Source organism: Garra rufa, chromosome 4 (genome assembly GCF_049309525.1).
Source record: "Garra rufa chromosome 4, GarRuf1.0, whole genome shotgun sequence".
Lineage (NCBI taxonomy): Eukaryota > Metazoa > Chordata > Actinopteri > Cypriniformes > Cyprinidae > Garra > Garra rufa.
The window spans coordinates 43570137-43592144 of record NC_133364.1 but is presented as its reverse complement, the minus strand read 5'-3'; the positions used below and the strand labels follow the sequence as shown (position 1 = coordinate 43592144).

At 40.3% G+C, this 22008-nt stretch overlaps 1 protein-coding gene across 1 annotated transcript in view; it reads right to left on the bottom strand.

Moving 5' to 3' along the window:
* LOC141332959 (uncharacterized) overlaps window positions 1-22008 on the bottom strand; it is a 56760-nt gene that overhangs the window by 4945 nt on the left and 29807 nt on the right. Inside the window, exons 3-4 of the mRNA XM_073837915.1 lie at window positions 10320-11042; window positions 3551-3713 (exon numbers count right to left, since the gene is read on the bottom strand). Coding sequence (XP_073694016.1) covers window positions 3551-3713; window positions 10320-11042 — 886 coding nt within the window. The remainder of the gene's footprint in view (window positions 1-3550; window positions 3714-10319; window positions 11043-22008) is intronic.

Here is a 22008-nt window from a genome sequence, read left to right as displayed (position 1 = left end):
ATTGGCCACCAGGCTGCAAAAATATAGCCATGAAACCTCCAACATTATATTGGCCAATGTTTCAGTTTCATTGTCCAACCCCACAGAGTGGTCTTATGAACAAAAAAAGTGAAGTTGGACATCTCCCATGGCATGCATAGTCACCAGATCTGAATATTATTGTGCCACTTTGGGGTGTTTTGGAGGAGCGAGTCAGATAAGATTTTCCTACACCAGTATCATGTAGTGACCTGACCCCTGATCTGCAAGAGGAGAATGGCTCAAAATGCCTTTGGCAGCTGTGCAGGACTTGTATATGACAATTCCAAAGACGAAATGCTCTATTGGCCAAAAAAAGGAGGCCAAACACCATACTAACTGTGGTCTAAAACCAGGTGTTTCAGTTTTTTTGTCCAACCCCTGTAAGCGCTCTTGTTGGAGTGTATAGCTGCATTAATTCAGAATATTCAAGTCCATTTAAACACTAAAACCAAAATAAATTAAAATCGAGTTTAAAATGAACAGGAAGCCAATGGAAAGGTGCCAGAATTGGCGTAATATGTTCTTGTTTCCTGTCAACATACGAGCTGCAGCATTCTATACCAACTGCAAATGTGTGAGAAAGCTGGTAAATATCTAATAATAATATGTGTTACTCTTTCAAAGTCACTAAAAGATAGAAATGACTCCACTTTGGATAACTGCCTCAACTGAAAACAACTAGCTGAAATTACTGAATTAACCTGTTTATCTAGTTTTCACTCCATAATAACACCCACATTTATTACATTGGGCTTCACATATAATCTTAAAACACAAAGATCCAACTGAGAAGATTCATGAGCACCCCTGGATCCAAATACCACAACTTTTCTTTTCTTCATTAAACTTAAAAAAAGAATTTTTCAGGGCCAACCAGGTTTATTGTCTTCAAGACAGTCCAACAATGGTACTACGGACTTTGCACCTTTCTTTTTCAAAGGCATATAAAGCTGAGAATCATCTGCAATTAAATTAAACGAGTTGGGGGTCACGTGACGCTTTAAGAGTGGCAAGACGTTTCTGACCGAGCTCCTCGCCATATAGCTGAAATTCACTCTTTCACCATCTTTGGGAATGTCCTTTGATTGCTGATTTTTGGAATGGTGTTTGTGACAAACTATCTGTAATATATAAAGAGACAGTTACAGCCTCCCATTAATGTGCTTACTAGGTGTCTTGCCCTCCACTTTTTTTAAATATTCAGATGTTTTTAAACCTTTGCTGATGTTGGGGAGGAAATTAATTATGAATAAATGGGTTGGGGCAGAACCCCCTCTTATCAAGGACTGGATAATCTTGAATAAAGAAACCATACTTATGGAAAAGATTGAACACATATTAAAAGGTAAATTTAAATCATTTGAGAAGCTGTGGGAAAGTCCTCTGAACTGCCTTGGTATTGATTATAAGTCCACTATGTATCCTTAGCTGTCCTACATGCTGGTATTGTAATAATGTGGACCACACTGCGGTTGTTTTTGTTGTTTGTTTATTTTTTGTGCTTTTCATTGCTTTTCCCTTTTTTTTTCTTCTCCTTTTTTCCCTTTAAATAATTTACACTGTTTACCCATAAATGTGTATGCAAATTATTCTGAAAAAAAAAAAAAACCAATTAAAAAAATAAATAAAAATGAAAGAAACAAGTTGCCATATTTCCTACAGCTGGACCCTAGGGGAAGCAAATTTATAGAGAACAAAATAGGCCCAATAATGGAAGCTCGAGGAACTCCACACCAGAAGGACGCTGAAGAGGTCAACATTCCTACGCAGTACCCTTAATACCAATGCAATTTTCTAATTGAGAAATCAAGATATTATGGTCTACAGCAGTGGTTCTCAACCTTTTTTGGGCCAGCGCCCCTGTCCATTATCCAGGTCCCTTACCGTCCCCATTAAATAAAGCACAGTCTAATTGTTCTCATTGAAGATTAAAGTTGATTATTATTATTACTATTATTATTATTTTGTGTTCATAATAAGGGCTCTTATTATATTTATAATAATTCAAATGTATGCGATCATTAGGATTTTTAGGAAATTAATTTAAGAATGCATTGAATTTATAAAAAAAGACAGTGTTCAAATAATTTACTGTAAAAAGTTACTTCATAGGTGTAATAACATAAACTAACAGAGTTTTTAAGCAAGTTGGTGAATTTCATAGCTAAGCTTCAGTGTTTGTTGAGATGCTGATACTGTCTGACACCCAAATTTAAATAAAAATTCCTGTTAAACTTTAAATAAGAGATTTTAGTTTGTTCTTTCATTCCTGGAACTCTTGAACACCCTTTTGTACTACTGTGATATGTCAGGATATTTTCTATTAGGTTTAAGTGAAAAATTGTATTTACCCCATTTTTTGAGATTATATTGAATTCCCGTTTTTCTGACATAGTGTACACGGTTATTTTGGTGGGTAATACCACATTTAGACATGCAAATGGACGAAATGCAAACTCTACTATATTTCACAAATTTTAAGAATATTTCAAAGTTTGCTTACAAATACCTCGAAGAAAACTAACTACAATGCTATAAGTTGGGACGATTTGTAAAATGATAAATTTTATAAATATAACATTTTTTCAAGTCTGCAATGCACTCCAAAACAATTGGGACAGATACAAAATAAAAGTGAAAAGGTTGTAGAATAACTAAGTAAACTGTTTTGAAACACAGGAGGCAGGTGAATTGTAAAAGGTGAGGGTATCATCTTTAGGTATAAAAGGAGCTGCTCAGTCTTTGCAAACAAAGCTGGATCATGGCTCAAAATTTGTTTATATTGTGTTTGTATTTGTATTCAATTGTCTGTCAACATTTGTTCTTCATGCTATCAAGTTATACCGAAAGTAGAATTTGGCTTGTCAGAAGTACTTGCTTAGTTTCAAAGTTTCTTTAAAATAGTGGGGTACAGTTAAATGAATGCCAAAGCGCAGCATTTTGTTCGCATGCCCCTCCATCACCTCATACACCCCAGTTTGAGAACCACTGGTTTATAGCGTTCACATGATAAAATACAATCCCTTCTTTATAAGTTCTGCTCCATTCTGATGCCTCCTGAACAGTGGTCATCAATTCACTTGATTATATTGATATTATTTTTCTTTTTTCCTCTCTTAATTTATTTTATATATTTTGTTCTACTTTATACACAATATAGAAGTGTACAACTTATACATTAAAATCGTATACCTCACATTATTATATCTAAATTTAACCTGAATGTTTGTTTTGCCTTATTTTTTTTTTCTTGACTTTTATATTTACAGCACTGTTTTCTCCTATTTCTTACGGTTTTTCTCTGTTCTAAAAAGAACAAAAAATAAAATTCAGTAAATTAAATGATCTTACTAGAAGAATTGCATTTTAATAACAAATGGCCAGTGTGAAAGCAGGATATTCTCAGCTGCACTTGAAGGCAGCATTAGTTTGTGATCTCAACACTTCTGTCAAATGTCAAAACATTTCTACACCTGTGTGGCATTATTCATAAATATCATTCATTTCAGCTTTGAGAATAAAAACCAACCTGTTTGTTCCTCGGTATCTTCATGTTTGACTTTGAAAGTTTCTTCAATGTTTATGTCTTCGTTCTCCTTTTTGATGAATGCCATCTTTGTTTGTTCCTCAGTATCTTCATGTTTGATGAATGTTTCTTCAATCTTCATGTCTTCACTCTCCTCTTTAATAAACACCATCTTTATAATAGTGTGTCACGTGGATCTCTGTCGATTCTCCAGTTGTTTTTCTGTGTGTTTGTACACTTTGTCCTGTTTAAGATGAGAATAATTAATAGAAAGAACAATCGAAGAAACTAAATCTCTGGGTGCGTCTCAATCAGCTCATTGTTCAGTAGTCAGTGCACTAGTAAGACATTCAGAGAGTTAACAGACTTATAAATAAAATGTATAAAATATAAACAAATTACACAGAAGGTTCACATTTAGGTAGGCTATTTTTGTTTATATTTGGTATTCAATTATTTGTTTATAACAAACGAGTGAAATCACAACCGAGGATGATTTCATGGAAGTATAAATTATACTTCCATGAAATCATCCTCGGTTGTGATTTCACTCGTTTGTTGTTGTCGTTTGTAGTCCGCGTGCCGCTGAATCGAATCACTGAATCATTTCACAAATGATTTGATTCAAATCGGATTCTGAGTCTTTCTCGTCACTTCTTATCATCACACGATTGATTCATGAAATAGACGTACCTTCTCTGTTATTAAAGGATAACGTTTTAAGACTACTTTATTTAACACTAAATAAAGCATTACAACTTTATATTTAACAATACGTTCATTTATTTTACATAGCATGTAAATGCTTTAATTTGCATTGATTTAAAAACTTTAAAACCCACAAACCTTCACGTGAATCACAACAGATGAGGAGCGCAGCGCAGCTTTATGACGTCACACCAGACCAAAATAAAAGTCCCATTGGTGCACTGCTCTCTAGAATCACAAACACATGGGCTGCGTTCGAAACCGCATACTCAATGAGTAGGTACTTAATTTCAATAAGTACTTACTTAACGAGCGCTAAAAGAGTACCTACTCTACAGCCAAATCTCGTTGAGTATGGATGTGATCTGCACGTCTTCCGCCATGTTGACGTTATCATGTGACCAACGACGTTATAACAAGTGCAACAACTTAACATATAGCGACAGGTTTAATTAATCTTTCTATAAATATCTTGATATTGATGAAATTTGTTCATTTTGTGGTCATGTTTAAGAAACAGCTGTTCTTTTATTGTGATTGTAGTAGATACGTTTTGGGTTCCTTTAGGTTTTTGTATTTTTTAATTCTTAAAGAAATAATTTTTGTCAGGAAAACCCAAATTCTTAATTTTTTGAATAAGTTATTTCTTTTGTTTTGTATTCAAAATTGTTTATCCATACGCAAAGCTAACTTAAATTCTTGTTAAATTTCTCTTTTCATCCCTGAGGCTTATCAATAACAAAAACAAATCCAATTTTTGATAAACGATGATGTGAATATTTTGATTATTCAGAGATATTTAATCATATTTCCCTGTGTATATAATTGCATACTATGATGTAAGCAAGCCTAATAGTTATGTTTTTAGTTTTTCTCATTATGATTGTCCATTGTTAAAGATAAATTCCATCTTACCCTGAGCCTGTAATTGTAAGTTAGGTAGTATTAGTAATAAAATGAAAATAAGCACAACAGGTGCTCAAACACCTCATAGCATCAGTAACACAACGACCCTACCTAGTACATCTTCCTCCATGTTTGCAATATCTGCACAAAGGAGACGTGGATCAGCTGCTTGAAGATCTTGTGTTTGGAGGTGTTTTTTGAGGATTTTACACTCAAAAAATGTAAGTATTACTGCTTAGAAATTAAGATTACCTCAGAATGCACTGATCAATAATAATGATAAATGCTGACCTATAATTAATTATATTTTTTAGTAAAACAAGCATGTTTTTTTTTTAAATCAAGTAATTAATTAATGCATATGTTAATGAAACTTATATTTTATTTACTGATAACAACATGGATATATGAGTAAAATAATAAAATAACCATGAACATAAATAAAGACACATGGAACAAAGCTTTATTCAGACATATTGGTATTTTAGTCTTTCTCTAGACGCTCTCGCTGGCTCTTTGGTCTCTGAGGATGAAGAGACCACAGCAACATCTGGTCCAGATGAGACAAAGAGCAGGTGGAGTGATGGAGGGTCTCATCGATGGCACTTGACCATTTCCAGGATGCTGCTGTGGATTTCTCTTTTCTCGATGCATACACCAGTCTGCCGCAGACATTTCAGATCATACAAAGATGCACAAATACAATACAAAAGTTGTCATTTTAACAGCACAATTTCATTAGATCTCTGTATTAGAAGTAACACAATTACCAAACTTTATATTAAGTTACAGATTTTACTTTTTTTTCCCCACAAATGCTGCTGTCACCTTTCCTTTCAGGTCCTGCTCCACCGCAAAATATCTGCAACAAAGGCACAGAAATCTAGAATCAGAAAAGTGCTTAAAGTTTTTTTTATTATTAATAAAACTGCAACTTAAGGTTTAAATAGATGTCTGTAGTGTACTCACTCAAAGCCTTTGATGGCAGCACTGCTTCATCAATCACTCTTCACCAGACAAGCATACTTGTCTCATCTGTCCCTGTAACATCCACACAAGATTCAGTTCCCTCTGATTCATGTGCTCAATACTACATTTATGAGGTAGCTGTTGTGTTAATTGGCTTTTTATCCAATACAAATGCTCCTGAATTTATCAACAGTACTATTAGACAAATGAAATAGATAAATCATGTTTAGTTACTATATGTACATGTGTTTATTTACATAACATTAATGTAAAGCAGTGTTGACAACAGAGAATTCTACATAAACTCACATAACGTCCATCACTCATTTAGATGTCTGTTTGGTGTTGTGATGTGCTCATTTAATTCTCTCATAACATGTTCCTGTCAGTTGTTAAACATTTAGCAATCATCTTTAAGATGCTACGGTCGCTATACTTAATAAAACGTGTTTTACAGCGAAATCACAAATATACTTTAACGTTACACGTATTGACACCTTATGCAAATCATCAGTTTACGATACAGTAGCTCAACAAATACGATTATAAGACAGGGAAACGTGTTTTGGTTTGTAATACTCACATTTGTAAACACTCTCGTTGCGGTTCTCAATCACGTTCGATGATGACGTTTTAGCCTCCTGTGGCCTCCTGGGATTGAAAAGTGTGCATCAGATGAACACTTCAGGATCTGGGCTGAAGCAGTAGGACATCCGGGGATTTCTCGCCTACTCTTTTATGAATACTGAGGTTTCGAACATACTTCTTTCTTTTTTCCTACTATATAGTAGGTAAGTAGGCATATTCTAACGCACTTTAAGTAGACGTACGCCCGAATCTCGCGAGAATTAGTGCACTCGCCTACTAATTCTCGCCTACTCTTGTATGAATACTGAACATTCAAACATACTTTTTTGCTCGCCTACTGCTTTTTGCCTACTATATAGTACGGAAGTATGCGGTTTTGAACGCAGCCAATGTAAAATTAACCTGAATGATCGTTGGACCAATAGATTAGTCAATGGCGATATTTAATTCTGCTTCAGTAACAACTGGCAGCTGATGTAAATAATTGTAATCATAATTAGTCATAAATTAATTATTAATATACATTTCCCTCTTAAGCTAATTCACAACAACAACTATTTGTGAGGAAGTTTAGTTCAACACTTTTCATCATTCCTTGGATTCCATTAGGAATTGTCTCATAGGACGAGACAAATGTCTTGTAGGATAATTTCTACATGATTTTAATAGGATTCGATTTTAACTTGAATCTTTTAAAAATGTTTTAGAATACAACTTTTTTTATTGTATCTATTACTAACAAATAGTTGTTGCAGTTTACTTAAACTCACCTCGATGTACTTTGTTCATTGTTACATAACCTACATTAATGCACTACCCTGGAAACCAGAGTAGAGTTTAGATTCTAGAGTTTAGAGTTCAGAGGAAAGTCGGAGATATGGAAACATTTTCAACAAGTCGTGGGCAGTGACAACATATGTGTCGGCTTTGTGAAGTGCATTAAGTGCTACGTTTTATAATAGGCTTTAAAATATTTATTTTGTTTAAAAATATTCTAAAACTTATATGTATTAAATATGCCATCCAAAGTTAATTACTTCTTCATTTTTTGTGTTTATTATTGTTCAGGTTTTTTTAGGCAATTTTTTTCATTCGGATCTATTTGCGATCCATTCTGAATAAACAAACAATGCAGTTTACATGCTTCGTCCTTGTTGCATTTTTCAATAAGATATATCTAAACTAATTTCTGTAGTTCAAACAACTTAGAATTGTAGTTGAGAACTTCCGTTATAACGGCTCACGTATTAAAAAATAGTCAGGTTTAAATCGGCTCGGGCTCATAATTACAGTTAATGTGTCGGACCGGGTCGGGCTCGGACACAAGGTGCACGGGCTCGGGTAGGATCGGGTTTAATTTTTTGGGTTCTAAGCTCTAATCCAGAGGTCTCACGAGAGCACAATTTGAAGTGTCTCTGCAAGACACTCTGGTATCAGCAATGATGCACGTTACTGCATTACATAAGCAGTTCTGGGAACCAATCAAATCGGTGTATCTGATGTAGGCGGGCCAGAGGCGAACTAAGATGATGACAGCGCTGTGACGTCCGGAATAATTTAGTAAACGTTGAAAGATGGCTACAGATGAACACCAGTTGTTTTAAACGACTTTGAGCGCTACAATGAACAAGTTAGAATTGGCTTTTCATATAAAAAAGGAACAGAAAACCGCGCTCTAATCATTTCTCTGCAAGAAGGACGTTTTGGCTGTTTTGGCGACTGGATATGGCAAGAGTTTAATCTATCAGTTAGCTCCGCTGGTAGCTAAGCGTACGGGGCACTAACACCTGGATATGTCACACCGTGTATTGTTGTGATTGGTTGTGGCGTTATCCAATTGTGTGCAGTGAGTGTTTCAAATGCATGCTTGGTGCAAAATACAATTATACAAAAAATACAAGTATTTTAACTCTTTCCCTGACAGCATTTTCGACAGTACCCTGTTTTATTACATATTTGATGGGTTTTTGAGAATTGTACATCCTAAAAGTGAGGTGCCCATGCCACAGAAGCATCCCCTCATCAATGCAAATTGATGCATTGTTGCAATGTTTTGCTTGGACTTGAACACCTGACAACTCTACAATGTTTTGTTTATTAATGTATTTACTGATTCAGGAATGTCATAGGAAATTCAGAATGTCAGAACTGCCTAGAAACCTTGTTATTTAACACAGATATTGCTGATACATTTTAGATAATTGAATACATTGATGAAAAACTAGTAGTTGCTATAAGTTTGATCAATTTTACCTTCCCATATCAAGATTTTGGAAAATGCACCAGTAAACCAAACAAAGTCATGACTGGAATGCATTGATGTCTGTTGTTGCTTTAGTAGTCGTCAGGTCCACTGCTGCTCTGAGCTCTGGATCAGCTGCTGTCCGTGGTGCTGAAGCTCCACAGCTTCACAAATCAAGAATTAAGTCAGGGCTCGTATTCTATTCACAAAACATCTAAAGGCTTAAATTAGCTAAAAACTTGCCGATTTAGGAGAAAATCTTAAAAATAATGGCCATGTCAATCCTAAATTTAGGACTCTTATATGTTTATATACAAAGCATTTTAGCGTTAAACCTAGCTCCTAAATCTGAGAAACGTTAGGAGTAGTGAAGAGGACTGCTAAGTCACTAAGACCAAATAGCAAACTAGGCCTAACCTCTCTGATGAAAAAAAAAAAAAAACAATCATCACAGAAATTCTAATAGTTAGCCGATGCTTACAACCGGTTGTCAATGAGGGTGAATCGGCATCGGAGTAGACATGTAAATAAATCACTGTTTTACACCATTTACGAGGCACAAAGTAGCTCAACACTTCATTGGTAGACTTCCTGACATTTAAAACGAGACATTGAGAACTCAGAAAAAGCACCGGTAGTTTATTTACAAGAAGATTTATACAGACAGTAACTGCATTTATATTGAATACATTCTTTAATGTATAATTAACAAGAAAATGATTGAAGGCCAACTGCTGAATATTGTTTATTGTAGCAAATGAATTAGAAAGGAAACAAATATCTACTGTTACATACAGGCTACTGGAGGCACAACTAAGAGCGAACTGTGGAGATAAATAAAAATAAAAACTTGTATAATATTTCCATGCCTCTCCTGATAAAGTCCATTAATGTAAACAGATATCACAACATTAAATTGAGATCAACTAAACAAAAAGCTAAAATACACTTAAAATCAATTCGAACAAGTCATTTTGTTCAGTTGATGTCAATTAATTTGTAATCTTCCAGTTGCTTTGCTTTTCCCAGCAAGGTGAAAGTTTGTCTAATATTTTGAATCAGAGAATTGAGTAATTGTCTCTACATAGTCAAAATTTGAGGGAATCTACTGTAATCACTCAATATTTGAAACTACAGTAAAGCAGATGGTCAGGTATGGCCTCAGAACTACAAAAACCTAAAAAAAAAAAAAGCCTCATGGTATAGCATAAAACTGAAGGTTGCATGAAGGTGATCAGATGCAGCCCACATTCAGCTCCGGTGTGAACAGCCTTGATTTCACACAGCTTTTTTCTTGTTACACTCTCGTTCTTTCAAAATAAAAATGATAGGTGATTGTAGAAATCACTCTTTCTAAACCTCTTCTTGCATTGAAGAAAACGGCAGTTTCTTCCTAGAATGGGTTTGCAAATGACGTTTCATGTTGCTTTGACATGTGAAACTCTTCTCACACTGAAGACACTTGTATGGTTTCTCTCCAGTGTGAACTGTCATGTGAACCTTAAGGTTTACTTTATGCTTGAAACTCTTTCCACATTGAGAGCAGGTGAAAGGTTTCTCTCCGATGTGAATGCTCATGTGAATCTTAAGACTTGCTTTATATGTGAAACTCTTTCCACACTGAGGGCAGGAAAAAGGTTTCTCTCCAGTGTGAATTTTCATGTGGACAGTAAGGTTATTTTTATGCGTAAAACTCTTTCCGCACTGAGGACATATGAACGGCTTCTTTTCGGTGTGAATTTTCATGTGAGTCTTAAGAACTCCTTTTTGTGAGAAACTCTTCCCACACTGTTTGCAGGAGTAAGGTTTCTCTCCGGTGTGAATTCTCATGTGGATATTAAGGTATTGTTTCCGTGTAAAACTATTCCCACACAGTTTGCAGATGAAAGGTTTCTCTCCGGTGTGAATTCTCATGTGGATATTAAGGTATTGTTTCCGTGTAAAACTATTCCCACACAGTTTACAGATGAAAGGTTTCTCTCCGGTGTGAATTCTCATGTGGATATTAAGGTTATGTTTATGCGTAAAACTCTTCCCACACTGTTGGCAGCTGTAAGGTCTCTCTCCAGTGTGAATTCTCATGTTAGAAATAAGGTTTGTAGTTTGTGTTTTTTTATTTATTTCTAGTGATGAAGACCTTTTATTCTGTGAGCAACTAATTGATTTTTCTTCAGTTTTGAAATCATGTTTCTCATTTTGATCGTTCTCTTCTGTTTCATTGAGTTCTTGACTCTCCTCTTTCAGTGCCATCAGGTCTGAGGTGAAAAATGAAAAAAGTTAACAGCAGTTTAATGGCACAAAGCAACAGACATCAAAACATTTAGACTAGTGCTGGCAATCAATTAAAAACTATTTGGCAATAAACAATTTCACATTAATACTCCAAATTAAAAAATGTAAATGGAATGTAAAACAACATAAAGATTGTAGATTTAAAATATGGGGCTTATTGGCATCTTCCCACCAAATGGCCAATTGTTAATGAAGACCAGTCTCATTGATACAAATACTGCTACTGATCTGTCTCCATTTAATGCATTTCCTTCCAATTTTAGCCATTAATTATAGCCATAATTAAAAACAATTAATTGTAACATAATATATTGTTGTGCTTTTATCATAACTACCATATAGTAACTACCAACTTTAGCTCCTTTAAAAAAAACACACAATCTGTCATATTTATCTTCACGCTAGAGAATTTAAAAGCAGCTTTTAAGTAAATCTTCTAATTAAACCCACAGAAGTTACGATGATTGTTTTTCGGTTTCTATTTTATTGTTTGGCTAAAGAGTTGGAGAGTAACAGAGTACATGTAACATCATTTCATATTTAAAATACAAAATGAATAACTATTATGGAACATGTTACCCGTTTCTGATGCAGAACAGTTATTTCATGCATTCATCTAGACTGGACTATTGTAACGCACTACTTGATGGCTGTCCTGCATCTTCAATTAACAAGCTGGTTTCTGAAACATGACTATTTATTGCTTGTTATAATGAACATTCAGTGCTATTTACATTTTATATCACACTTTTGATGATAGCAGAAAAAATCACTTACAGTTAAAAAAAATGTCAAGTTAAAAACTGAAGTGTCATTGTCTGCTTCAAGCAAAATAAAGTGTTTTATCAGATACCGCTTTCATTGTTTTCTAATCAAAAGTAGATACTGTGTTTAATGTTACACAAATGTTTTTTTTTTTCCTGTAGAGCTGGACATTTTAATAAGGATCAAATGAGTCAGTCCAGCTTTGAGAATGAAAACCAACCTGTTTGTTCCTCAGTATCTTCATGTTTGACTCTGAATGTTTCTTCAATCTTCATGTCTTCACTCTCCTCTTTAATAAACACCATCTTTATAATAGTGTGTCACGTGGATCTCTGTTGATTCTCCAGGAGTTTTTCTGTGTTTGAACACTTTGTCCTGTTTAAGATGAGAATAATTAATAGAAAGAAAAATCAATGCAAACTAAATCTCTATGTGATGTTTCATTAACAAATTTCAGGAGGAGCTCGCGCAGATAATTAACACGGCCAATTCATCATCAGCAATCACTCCCTATCCAATCACTCTCCCTATCCCATTACTACAGTCCCTTTAAATAACCAAGCAGTCCTACCTTCAGCTATCTCTGATTCCAGCATTGGCACTCCCAATCGCCGCAACATGTCCGAGATTCACTCGTCCTCCGAGGATTATTCCTCTGATACAGACAAACCTGCAGCTCATCCGGCCTTCATCCAGGTCGCCGCTCAGGCCACCAGCGCTCCACAGGATCCACTAATCGAGCCCGCCGCTGCATCACGGAGCCGCAGGCCCTCACGCACCGCTGCTGCTCGCACTCCGAGCAGTGTTGTTTTAGTTTTAGTCAACGATGGCGAAATCATTTCGTTGACGCCACTTTTCATGAGGATAACGACGAGCCGATGACGAGATAAAAATGGCTCGTTGATGACTAAAACATGAAGAGACATGCGTGAGTTTTCGTTGATGAGACGGGTGGTCCGTCAGACGTTTAAAATGCATGACATTTCTGCTTATCGTGCATGCCAATCAAAACCTTAAACGTTTTGATGCCGCTATGGCAAGCCGTTTTAGCATTAAATACTCTTTGCCATACTAGCATGGCAAGCCGTTTTAGCATTCCATCCTTGTTTGTCTTTTATGTTTTAAAACATTCCTTATTGCAATTATTGGTGAAAATAGTCGATCCGGAAGCTCACATTGAGTTGAACTAGATCTGCTATTTTCAGAACTTACAAGTCACACTACCCAACAGCAAAATACTTACTGACCTACATTAATTTGTTAAAAGACTTTTTCCCCTTTTTAGACTAAAACCTTTTTGGCTTTCGTCGACTAAAATTGGACTAAATCTAACAAGCATTTTAGTCCATAAAGACTAAATCTAAGATGGTTGTCAAAAAACAACACTGCTCCGAGACGCCAGCTTACGCTTATGCAGAGCCCCCTACTCCACGTCAGGACGCAGCAGAAGGCCGTCACCAAGCTTGGGCCACGCCCCGGACACCGCAGTCTCCAGCCACGCCCATCCCGCTCGATCCTCGAAGCGGGAGCCCGCCGCTCATGCTGTCAGAGAGCCGGCCATCGCCTCCACAAGCCGCCGCAGCAGCACGAGCTCGCCCACTCCAGCAGCCGATTCCCGTCCGCAACCCTTGCCCCTCCTTTCTCTCCCATTTTCATGGCCCGCAGCACCGCCTTCCGCTCATAGCACGAGCATTCCCCCGCTCATGCCACAAGCACCGGCGCTCCCCATTCCCCCTCTCTTCCCTTCTGTTTCCTCCGCCCCAGGAGCCGTCCCCAGCGCGAGCATGCCTCTATCCTCGCAGGCTCCGACGCACGCCATTCCCCCTCTCTTTCCCCCCTTCTTTTCCGTCCCAGGAGACGGCCGCAGCTCAGGTTTACCGCCACTACCGGTCCCGGTAGCCACTTTCCCTCCTCCTCAGGCCCGTCCTCCCTTCTCATTGGCCTCAGCCACACCCCTTCCAGCCCCGCCAAACGCTTTAGCGCAGGAACCTCCCCCAGTTTCCAACTCCATCAGGACCCAGACACTAGCAGGTCTCACACATGGATTCCACCCCGGCGTCCTGAGCCTCCCCTCCCAAAACCTCATCTGCCCAAATCTCCACTCCGCTCTCACCGAACCCGAAATAGTGGATGGCCTAATTAAAAAGAAATTGACTCAAATTTCATGATAGGCCCCTTTTCTGTTCCTCCCTTTAGTATCTATCGAGTCAGCCCCATCGGTGTTGCCACCAGAAAATTCTCAGGCAAAAACGCCTCATAATTGATCTTTTATCTCCGCATAATTCCCCATTCCTTAGCATTAACAGCCTCATTCCACTTGAAGAGTTTTCTCTTCACTATCACGACGTCGACCAAGCCACTACCTTGATTAAAGCAGGTCGCGGCGCTTGGTTGGCCAAAGTCAATATTACTTCTGCTTTCAAAGTTACGCCCATCCACCCAGATTTCTGGCACTTATTTGGCATTTGCTGGAAAAACGAATTCTATTTCGCCGTCCGTGGAGCTGCTATCCATTCTGGGTCATCTAAATACCGCGATGCGCATCATCCCACAAGGCCGCCCCTTTATCTCCCATCTCCTCTCCCTCTCCTCCTCCGCCCACACCCTTGAGGACCGCATTTCCATAACTGATTCTTGCCGCAAGGAGCTCAGCTTATGGTTTTTCTTCCTTAAACAGTGGAACAGCTATCGTTCTTTTACAGCAATTTGGTTTCTTCCCCAATTGATATCGAATCATATACCAACGCCGCCCTCTCCGTCGGCTTTGGAGGTTTCCTCCGGGGCCGCTGGTTCGCTTCTACCTGGCCCCCAGAGTTGGCAAATTTACCCCTCCAGCTATCATCCTCAGCACTATTTGAGCTTTACCCATTAGTGGCCGCAGCTTCCCTATGGGGCAAAGAATGGTCCGCCACCAGCATCGTCGTCCAATACGACAACGCAGCTACCGTGCACTGCATTAACAAAGGCCGTTCCCACTCCCCCGTACTCATGCCTTTGCTCAGATGTTTGATTTGGATTTCAGCTCGTGACCAATTTATCATAACTGCAAAACACATCCCCGGGTCAAAGAATCAAATCGCTGACTCTCTCTCTCGTTTTGTTTTTCAGAAATTCAGATCGCCGGCTCCAGAAGCGGACCCGCTCCCAACCCCAGTCCCTCCTTATTCAGAACTGATATTCCCATAACCCTCCCCCTAAGGCCTCTTCTCGAAGCATCCATCGACTCCATTCTCCAAGCAGTCTCCCTCAGGACTCTCCAATCCTACCTCACAGCGTGGAAATGCTTTAAAACTTTCCACGCCGCCTACAGCTTACCTTTCCCCGTTTTATCCCTGCTCACTGTCACCTCATTTATCTCCCACCTCAATTCCCATAAAAACCTCCAAGCTAGCTCCATCAAAGCATACCTTAGCGGTATTCAGTTTTTTCATAAACTGTGTCACGGCTCGCCTTCCCCTCATATAACTAATTCCCAGACCTCCCTTCTCATCAAAGGCATCCAAAAAACCCAGCCCAACCGCCCAGACCCCAGACAACCTATCACTTTAAATAGTTTGACCAAATGCATCTCCTCCCTCCGCAAAGGCTACCATTCCATCCACACTGCCCACACACTGGACGTCATGTTCATCCTGGCTTTTTCGGTTTCCTCAGATGCTCTGAGCTCGCCATTACATCCAGTTTTAACCCAGCCATTCACCCCACCATCTCCGACCTAACCGTGCTAGACGGCGATACCATCTCTTACTTTATTAAACAAAGCAAGACAGACCAAATAAAGAAGGGCCATTTCATTTATATTTTTAACCTCCAAACTCCCAACCAACCATTACAAACCCTCCTAGCCTTCCTTTGCCACAGGAAATCCCAATCCTCCCTCCCCTCTGACCCCCTCTTTACTGATGATGCCAACCGCCCTGCCACACGCTTCTGGTTCCAAAAGCACCTGAAGTCTGTCTTGCTTCTCTCTGGTACCCCAGCAGACAACTTCTCCAGCCATTCATATCGCATAGGCGCAGCAACTACAGCCGCCCAAAAAGGTCTCTCCCAACAGCAGATCCAAGCGCTCGGCCGCTGGTCATCTGAAGCTTGCACGAGCTACATTCGAGCAGATCGCTCTTTTATCAGGGAAACACACCAAACCCTAATCGGCCAACCCGTTCTACCGCCAGCCCACCCCCGTCCACGCCATCTCTAGCCGCTTCAACCACCCCCTCGGCGTCCCTTTTCCTTGGGACATCCTGCCTTCGTTAAAACCCCAGCTTATTCCCCTACGCGCAGCAATGCAAGCCCCCGCTGGAGCCCCCCTTACGCACAACAGTGCTCGCCCCGCTTTTCCCGTCACGCTCAACATCGCATGGCTCCTGTTCAAGCCCCCGCTTATCCCCTATACGCGCAGCAATGCACGCCCCCGCTGGAGCCCCCCTTACGCACAGCAGTGCTCGCCCCGCTTTTCCCGTCACGCTCAACATCACATGGCTCCTGTTCAAGCCCCCGCTTATCCCCCTATATGCGCAGCAATGCACGCCCCCGCTGGAGCCCCCCTTACGCACAGCAGTGCTCGCCCCGCTTTTCCCATCACGCTCAACATCGCATGGCTCCTGTTCAAGCCCCCGCTTATCCCCTATACACGCAGCAATGCGCGCCCCCGCTGGAGCCCCCCTTACGCACAGCAGTGCTCGCCCCGCTTTTCCCGTCACGCTGAACATCGCATGGGTCCTGTTCAAGCACCCCGCTTATCCCCTATACACGCAGCAATGCGCGCCCCCGCTGGAGCCCCCCTTACGCACAGCAGTGCTCGCCCCGCTTTTCCCGTCACGCTCAACATCGCATGGCTCCTGTTCAAGCCCCCGCTTATCCCCTATACACGCAGCAATGCGCGCCCCCGCTGGAGCCCCCCTTACGCACAGCAGTGCTCGCCCCGCTTTTCCCGTCACGCTCAACATCGCATGGCTCCTGTTCAAGCCCCCGCTTATCCCCTATACACGCAGCAATGCGCGCCCCCGCTGGAGCCCCCCTGACGCACAGCAGTGCTCGCCCCGCTTTTCCCGTCACGCTCAACATCGCATGGCTCCTGTTCAAGCCCCTGCTTATTCCCCTTACAGAACAGCAACGCCGGCTCATGCTAAAGCCACCCCGCTCGCTCCCCCCATGCCTCAGCAACGCCTGCTCTTTCTAGAACGCCCCGCTTATTCCCTTTACGCACTGCAATGCCCGCTCTCACCATAGCCCCTGCTTGTTTCCCCACGCCGCTGCATTGCCCGCTCTCGATAGAGCGCCCCGCTTATTCCCCCATGCCACAGCAGTGCCCGCACGCACCGCAATGGCCGCTCTCGCCGCAGCCCCTGCTTACTTTCCCACGCTGCAGCAATGCCCGCTCTGACTAGAGCGCCCCGCTTATTTCCCCATGCCGCAGCAATGCCCGCTCTGACTAGAGCGCCCCGCTTATTTCCCCATGCCGCAGCAATGCCCGATCTGACTAGAGCGCCCCGCTTATTTCCCCATGCCGCAACAATGCCTGCTCTGACTAGAGCGCCCCGCTTATTTCCCCATGCCGCAGCAATGCCCGCTCTGACTAGAGCGCCCCGCTTATTTCCCCATGCCGCAACAATGCCTGCTCTGACTAGAGCGCCCTGCTTATTTCCCCATGCCGCAGCAATGCCCGCTCTGACTAGAGCGCCCCGCTTATTTCCCCATGCCGCAACAATGCCTGCTCTGACTAGAGCGCCCTGCTTATTCCCCCTTTCACGCAGCAATGCCCGCTCACACTAGAATGCCCTGCTTATTTCCCCATGCCGCAACAATGCCCGCTCTGTCTAGAGCGCCCCGCTTATTCCCCGTTTCACGCGGCAGCCACCGCTCAGTCCCCTTTAGCGCAGCAAAGCCCACACATCCTAGAGCACCTAGCATGTTTCCCCTACGCCACAGCAGTACCCACCCCCAAGAAAACGCCATTCTTCATTCCCCCTAATTGCCACCCCACATAAGGTTCTCTTTGCTTTTCCTTCCCTAGCAGTGCCCGCAGCAGCTCCTCCCGCGCTTCCCCGCCGCTAATCGTCCAGCATCCCTCCAGCTCAAGTTAAGCTTTTTGGGGGGCCACCTGGCTGCTGTCCTGCAGTTATTTTGCACTTTGGGGGAGCGCTATTGGGTTCGGGCCAAAGGCCGAGCTCGGACCCCTCTCCCTGGGCAGGGGGAGTGCCCCGGGCTCGGGAATGACTACCGAGCTCGGAGCCCTCTCCCGGACAGCATGCCAAACACGCTTAACTTTACGCTGTTTATTATATGCAAAAGCGAACTAGTGAAGTGATGTTTCATTAACAAATTTCAGGAGGAGCTCGCGCAGATAATTAACACGGCCAATTCATCATCAGCAATCACTCCCTATCCAATCACTCTCCCTATCCCATTACTACAGTCCCTTTAAATAACCAAGCAGTCCTACCTTCAGCTATCTCTGATTCCAGCATCCCTCCCACCCCCCCTGTATATTTTTCTCCTCACCTCCAGCCAGGGGGGAGCGCTATTGGGTTCAGGCCAAAGGCCGAGCTCGGACCCCTCTCCCTGGGCAGGGGGAGTGCCCCGGGCTCGGGAATGACTACCGAGCTCGGAGCCCTCTCCCGGACAGCATGCCAAACACGCTTAACTTTACGCTGTTTATTATATGCAAAAGCGAACTAGTGAACTGCTTGTCAGTCAGCTCCTAGTTCACTAGTCAGTGCACTAGTAAGACATTCAGAGAGTTAACAGACATTTATAAAATATATACAAATTACACCAAAGGTTCATATTTTGATTACAATTTTAAGCTATCTTGATTTATATTTTATATTTGGTATTTTAAGTTTTTTTTATTTTAAATATATTACACTCTCATGAAATCATTCTCGGTTGTGATTCACTCGTTTGTGTTTGTTGTTGTCGTTTGTAGTCCGCGTGCCGCTGGATCGAATCACTGAATCATTTCACAAATGATTTGATTCAAATGATTCGGATTCTCAGTTTCTCTCATCACTTCTTATCATCACACGATTGATTCATGATATAGAGATCGAACTGAGACGCACTTCTCTGTTACTAAAGGCTAACGCTAAGTATCTAAATAACTAAATAAAGCATTGCAACGTTACATTTAACAATATTGCATTTATTTTACATAGCTTGAAAAAAAGCTTTAATTGATGTAACAGTTTGCATTATATAAAAACACAAAACTACAAACCTTTTGCAGATGAATCACAACAGATGAGGAGCACTGCGCGTCTGAAACACGTCACATCACCAGAGCAAACTAAAAGTCCCATTGCACTGCTCTCTAGAATCACAAACACATCATAGAAATGTTGTATATAGAATCGAGTGTCGAACCCATATGATGATGCTTTCCCAAAGCTATTAACAAAGTAAATCTAGGAATACTTTGGTCTATTTATTGATTTTTTTTTTTTATTTAATGTACATTTAAAACACTATACTTTCTGTTTTTAAACATTTCCATTAAATTCACATAAAACTAGTTAATGCTGCTGTAACTGTTACAAAGAGGGCGTGATGACAAATTTGATCTATCACTCTTTTGACGATTGTAATCAATCTCTGGCTTTTTTGTTTGTTTTTGTATTTATTTCTCTTTTGGACAGTCATTGAAACACTGTCAGGGATTTTATTTTTATTTTGCTATTGGGGCAAACGAGGACACAAAAACATATTTGTGGCAGTTTCCATTTACCACTAAAGAAGTTTACAAAACTATGACTATTTAATTTTCTGAGAACCCCGTAAATGTAAAAAAGGATCTATATACAAAGTCCCATTATAAAAAAAGTTCATGTAAATTTCTAAATGAATTTTGGATAAAGAAAGACAGACAAGAGAGACGCATGTGTAAAAAGCCATTTGGCATTCTACATATTTATTTTCATATAATAACAGCTGAAATTATAACATGTTTATTAGCAACACAGCATGTGAGTGTGATAACGTGATATCCGTCTTTGATCTCGCTTGAGATGCTCCTCGACTGAAATATTGGTGAGAGCAAGCGACTGAAATGAGGAGAGGAGTGAAATAAACACAGTCAAGACGAACAGATCTGAGCTCTGGTTCATATTAGATCACCTGTAATAAATCAGATGGATTATCTGGATTATTCTGAAAAAAGCTCCGTTCTTGTGATGGGCTGGTTATACCAGCGTTTCCCTACTCCAGTCCTCAGCCCACCGCATATTTTGTATCTGGAGTTGGGAAACGCTGGGTTATACAGTAAGTTACTTGGATGTAATCTTCAGGTGTTTTGTAGAGAGAGAGTCTGTGGACGCTGTTACTGGGAGATTGAGTGGAGTGGGATGTTTGTTGTGGAGATATCAGTCTCATATAAGAGCATCAGCAGGAAAGGAGAGGGTGATGAATGTGTGTTTGGACGTAATGATCAATCCTGGAGTTTGTTCTGCTCTCCCTCTAGATGCTCATTTGTTCATAATAACAGACGGACTGAACTGTCTGTAGTGTCCAGCCATAGAATAGGAGTGTATGTGGATGAGAGTGAACTCTGTCCTTCTCCAGCGTCTCTGACACAATGAGCCTCATCCACACAGAACACACCACATTCACTCAGACGCTCTATCCTGGGTTTATGCATTTATTGGATCTTCAGTGAAACTGTGTTGAAGAATCAGAACAGATTCTAGATATTGCTGTGTATTTCTCTGTATGTCTGCACTGCAGTAGTATATTTGCGCTGTCTGTATTCTCTTCTGCACTGGAAACTGTCGCTAAAACAAATCCCTTACTTTGCAATGAAGCTCTTTCTGATCTTTGAAAAAAAAAGATTCTACCCATAATAGTTTGAGCTGCATGATAAATGAGTGTTAATGATTTGTTATGGTATTATTTTTAGTTTTGTATATTGAAGATCTTTTTTCTTTTCTAAGCTGACACTTACTATTACTATTTAAGATATTATGTGAAATATGTTTTTGTCAAAATTCATTGATTGGATATGAAAGTGTTGGGTTTGTTAGAGGTGAGGAGGTTACAAAGAAATCTCAGTCATTTTCTACCGTTTCCATTTATGATTAGTTGCTAATTTCTGAATGATCAGCAGAAGATTGCCTTACACTGGCATTTTGAATGAATGCTGACTTCCTGTTTTTCAGATTGTCTCTGTTTCTGTGTTTTTCTGGTTGGGTTTTTGTAGTTAGAAAAGCACTCTTTTAAGTGTAAGTATCAGTTTGATCAGTCCCAGACTGTTTTTTTTTTTACTGGTCCTGCTTCCTGATCAGATTCATCTAACATGCAGTTTTCTTGATCGCTCAGTTCATTTGGATTCTTCTCATCTTCTATCAACAGTTCCTTTACTGATGTGTCAAGCTGTAAAGTCTTGTTGAATAATTAATAGACGTATAGAAATATCCACAATAAAGGTCAAATCTTTTAATCATCCTGACTGGCTGCATCACTGCCTGCTTTGGAAACAGCACCGCTGTCAACCGCAAAGCTCTGCAAAGGCTATGCAAACTACACATTGTCTGGAGCTCGCCCCCAAGAATTTCACTCACCAAGGCAAAGGTGCTGTGGTGATTTGACAATAAAAGTGATTTGATTTGATAAAGAACACAGAAATTCACAGTCTGCTGTATACGTGAGACCAAGGGTGTGATTCTTTATATGTTTATAAACTTTAGACACTTTATACATATTTTCAGCTGTAACACTTGACTATAAGCAGTAAACCAAATGTGTCTTTGTCACACTGGAGTGTTTCTTGAATAATCCTTTATATTTGCAAAACAATAAGTGCATTTCTCTGAACTAATGCTACTCATTACTGCATGCTGGAGATTGTGTACAATTCACAAACAACAGAAGAAATGGTCAGTGGTCATTTATATAGGATTTGAATTGTGACACTTATTCAGCAAGAAATATTGGGTTTCACAAAGAAAAGCTTTTTGGACTTTTTCAGGTTTTGGAGCCAGCTGGAGATGAAAATGAA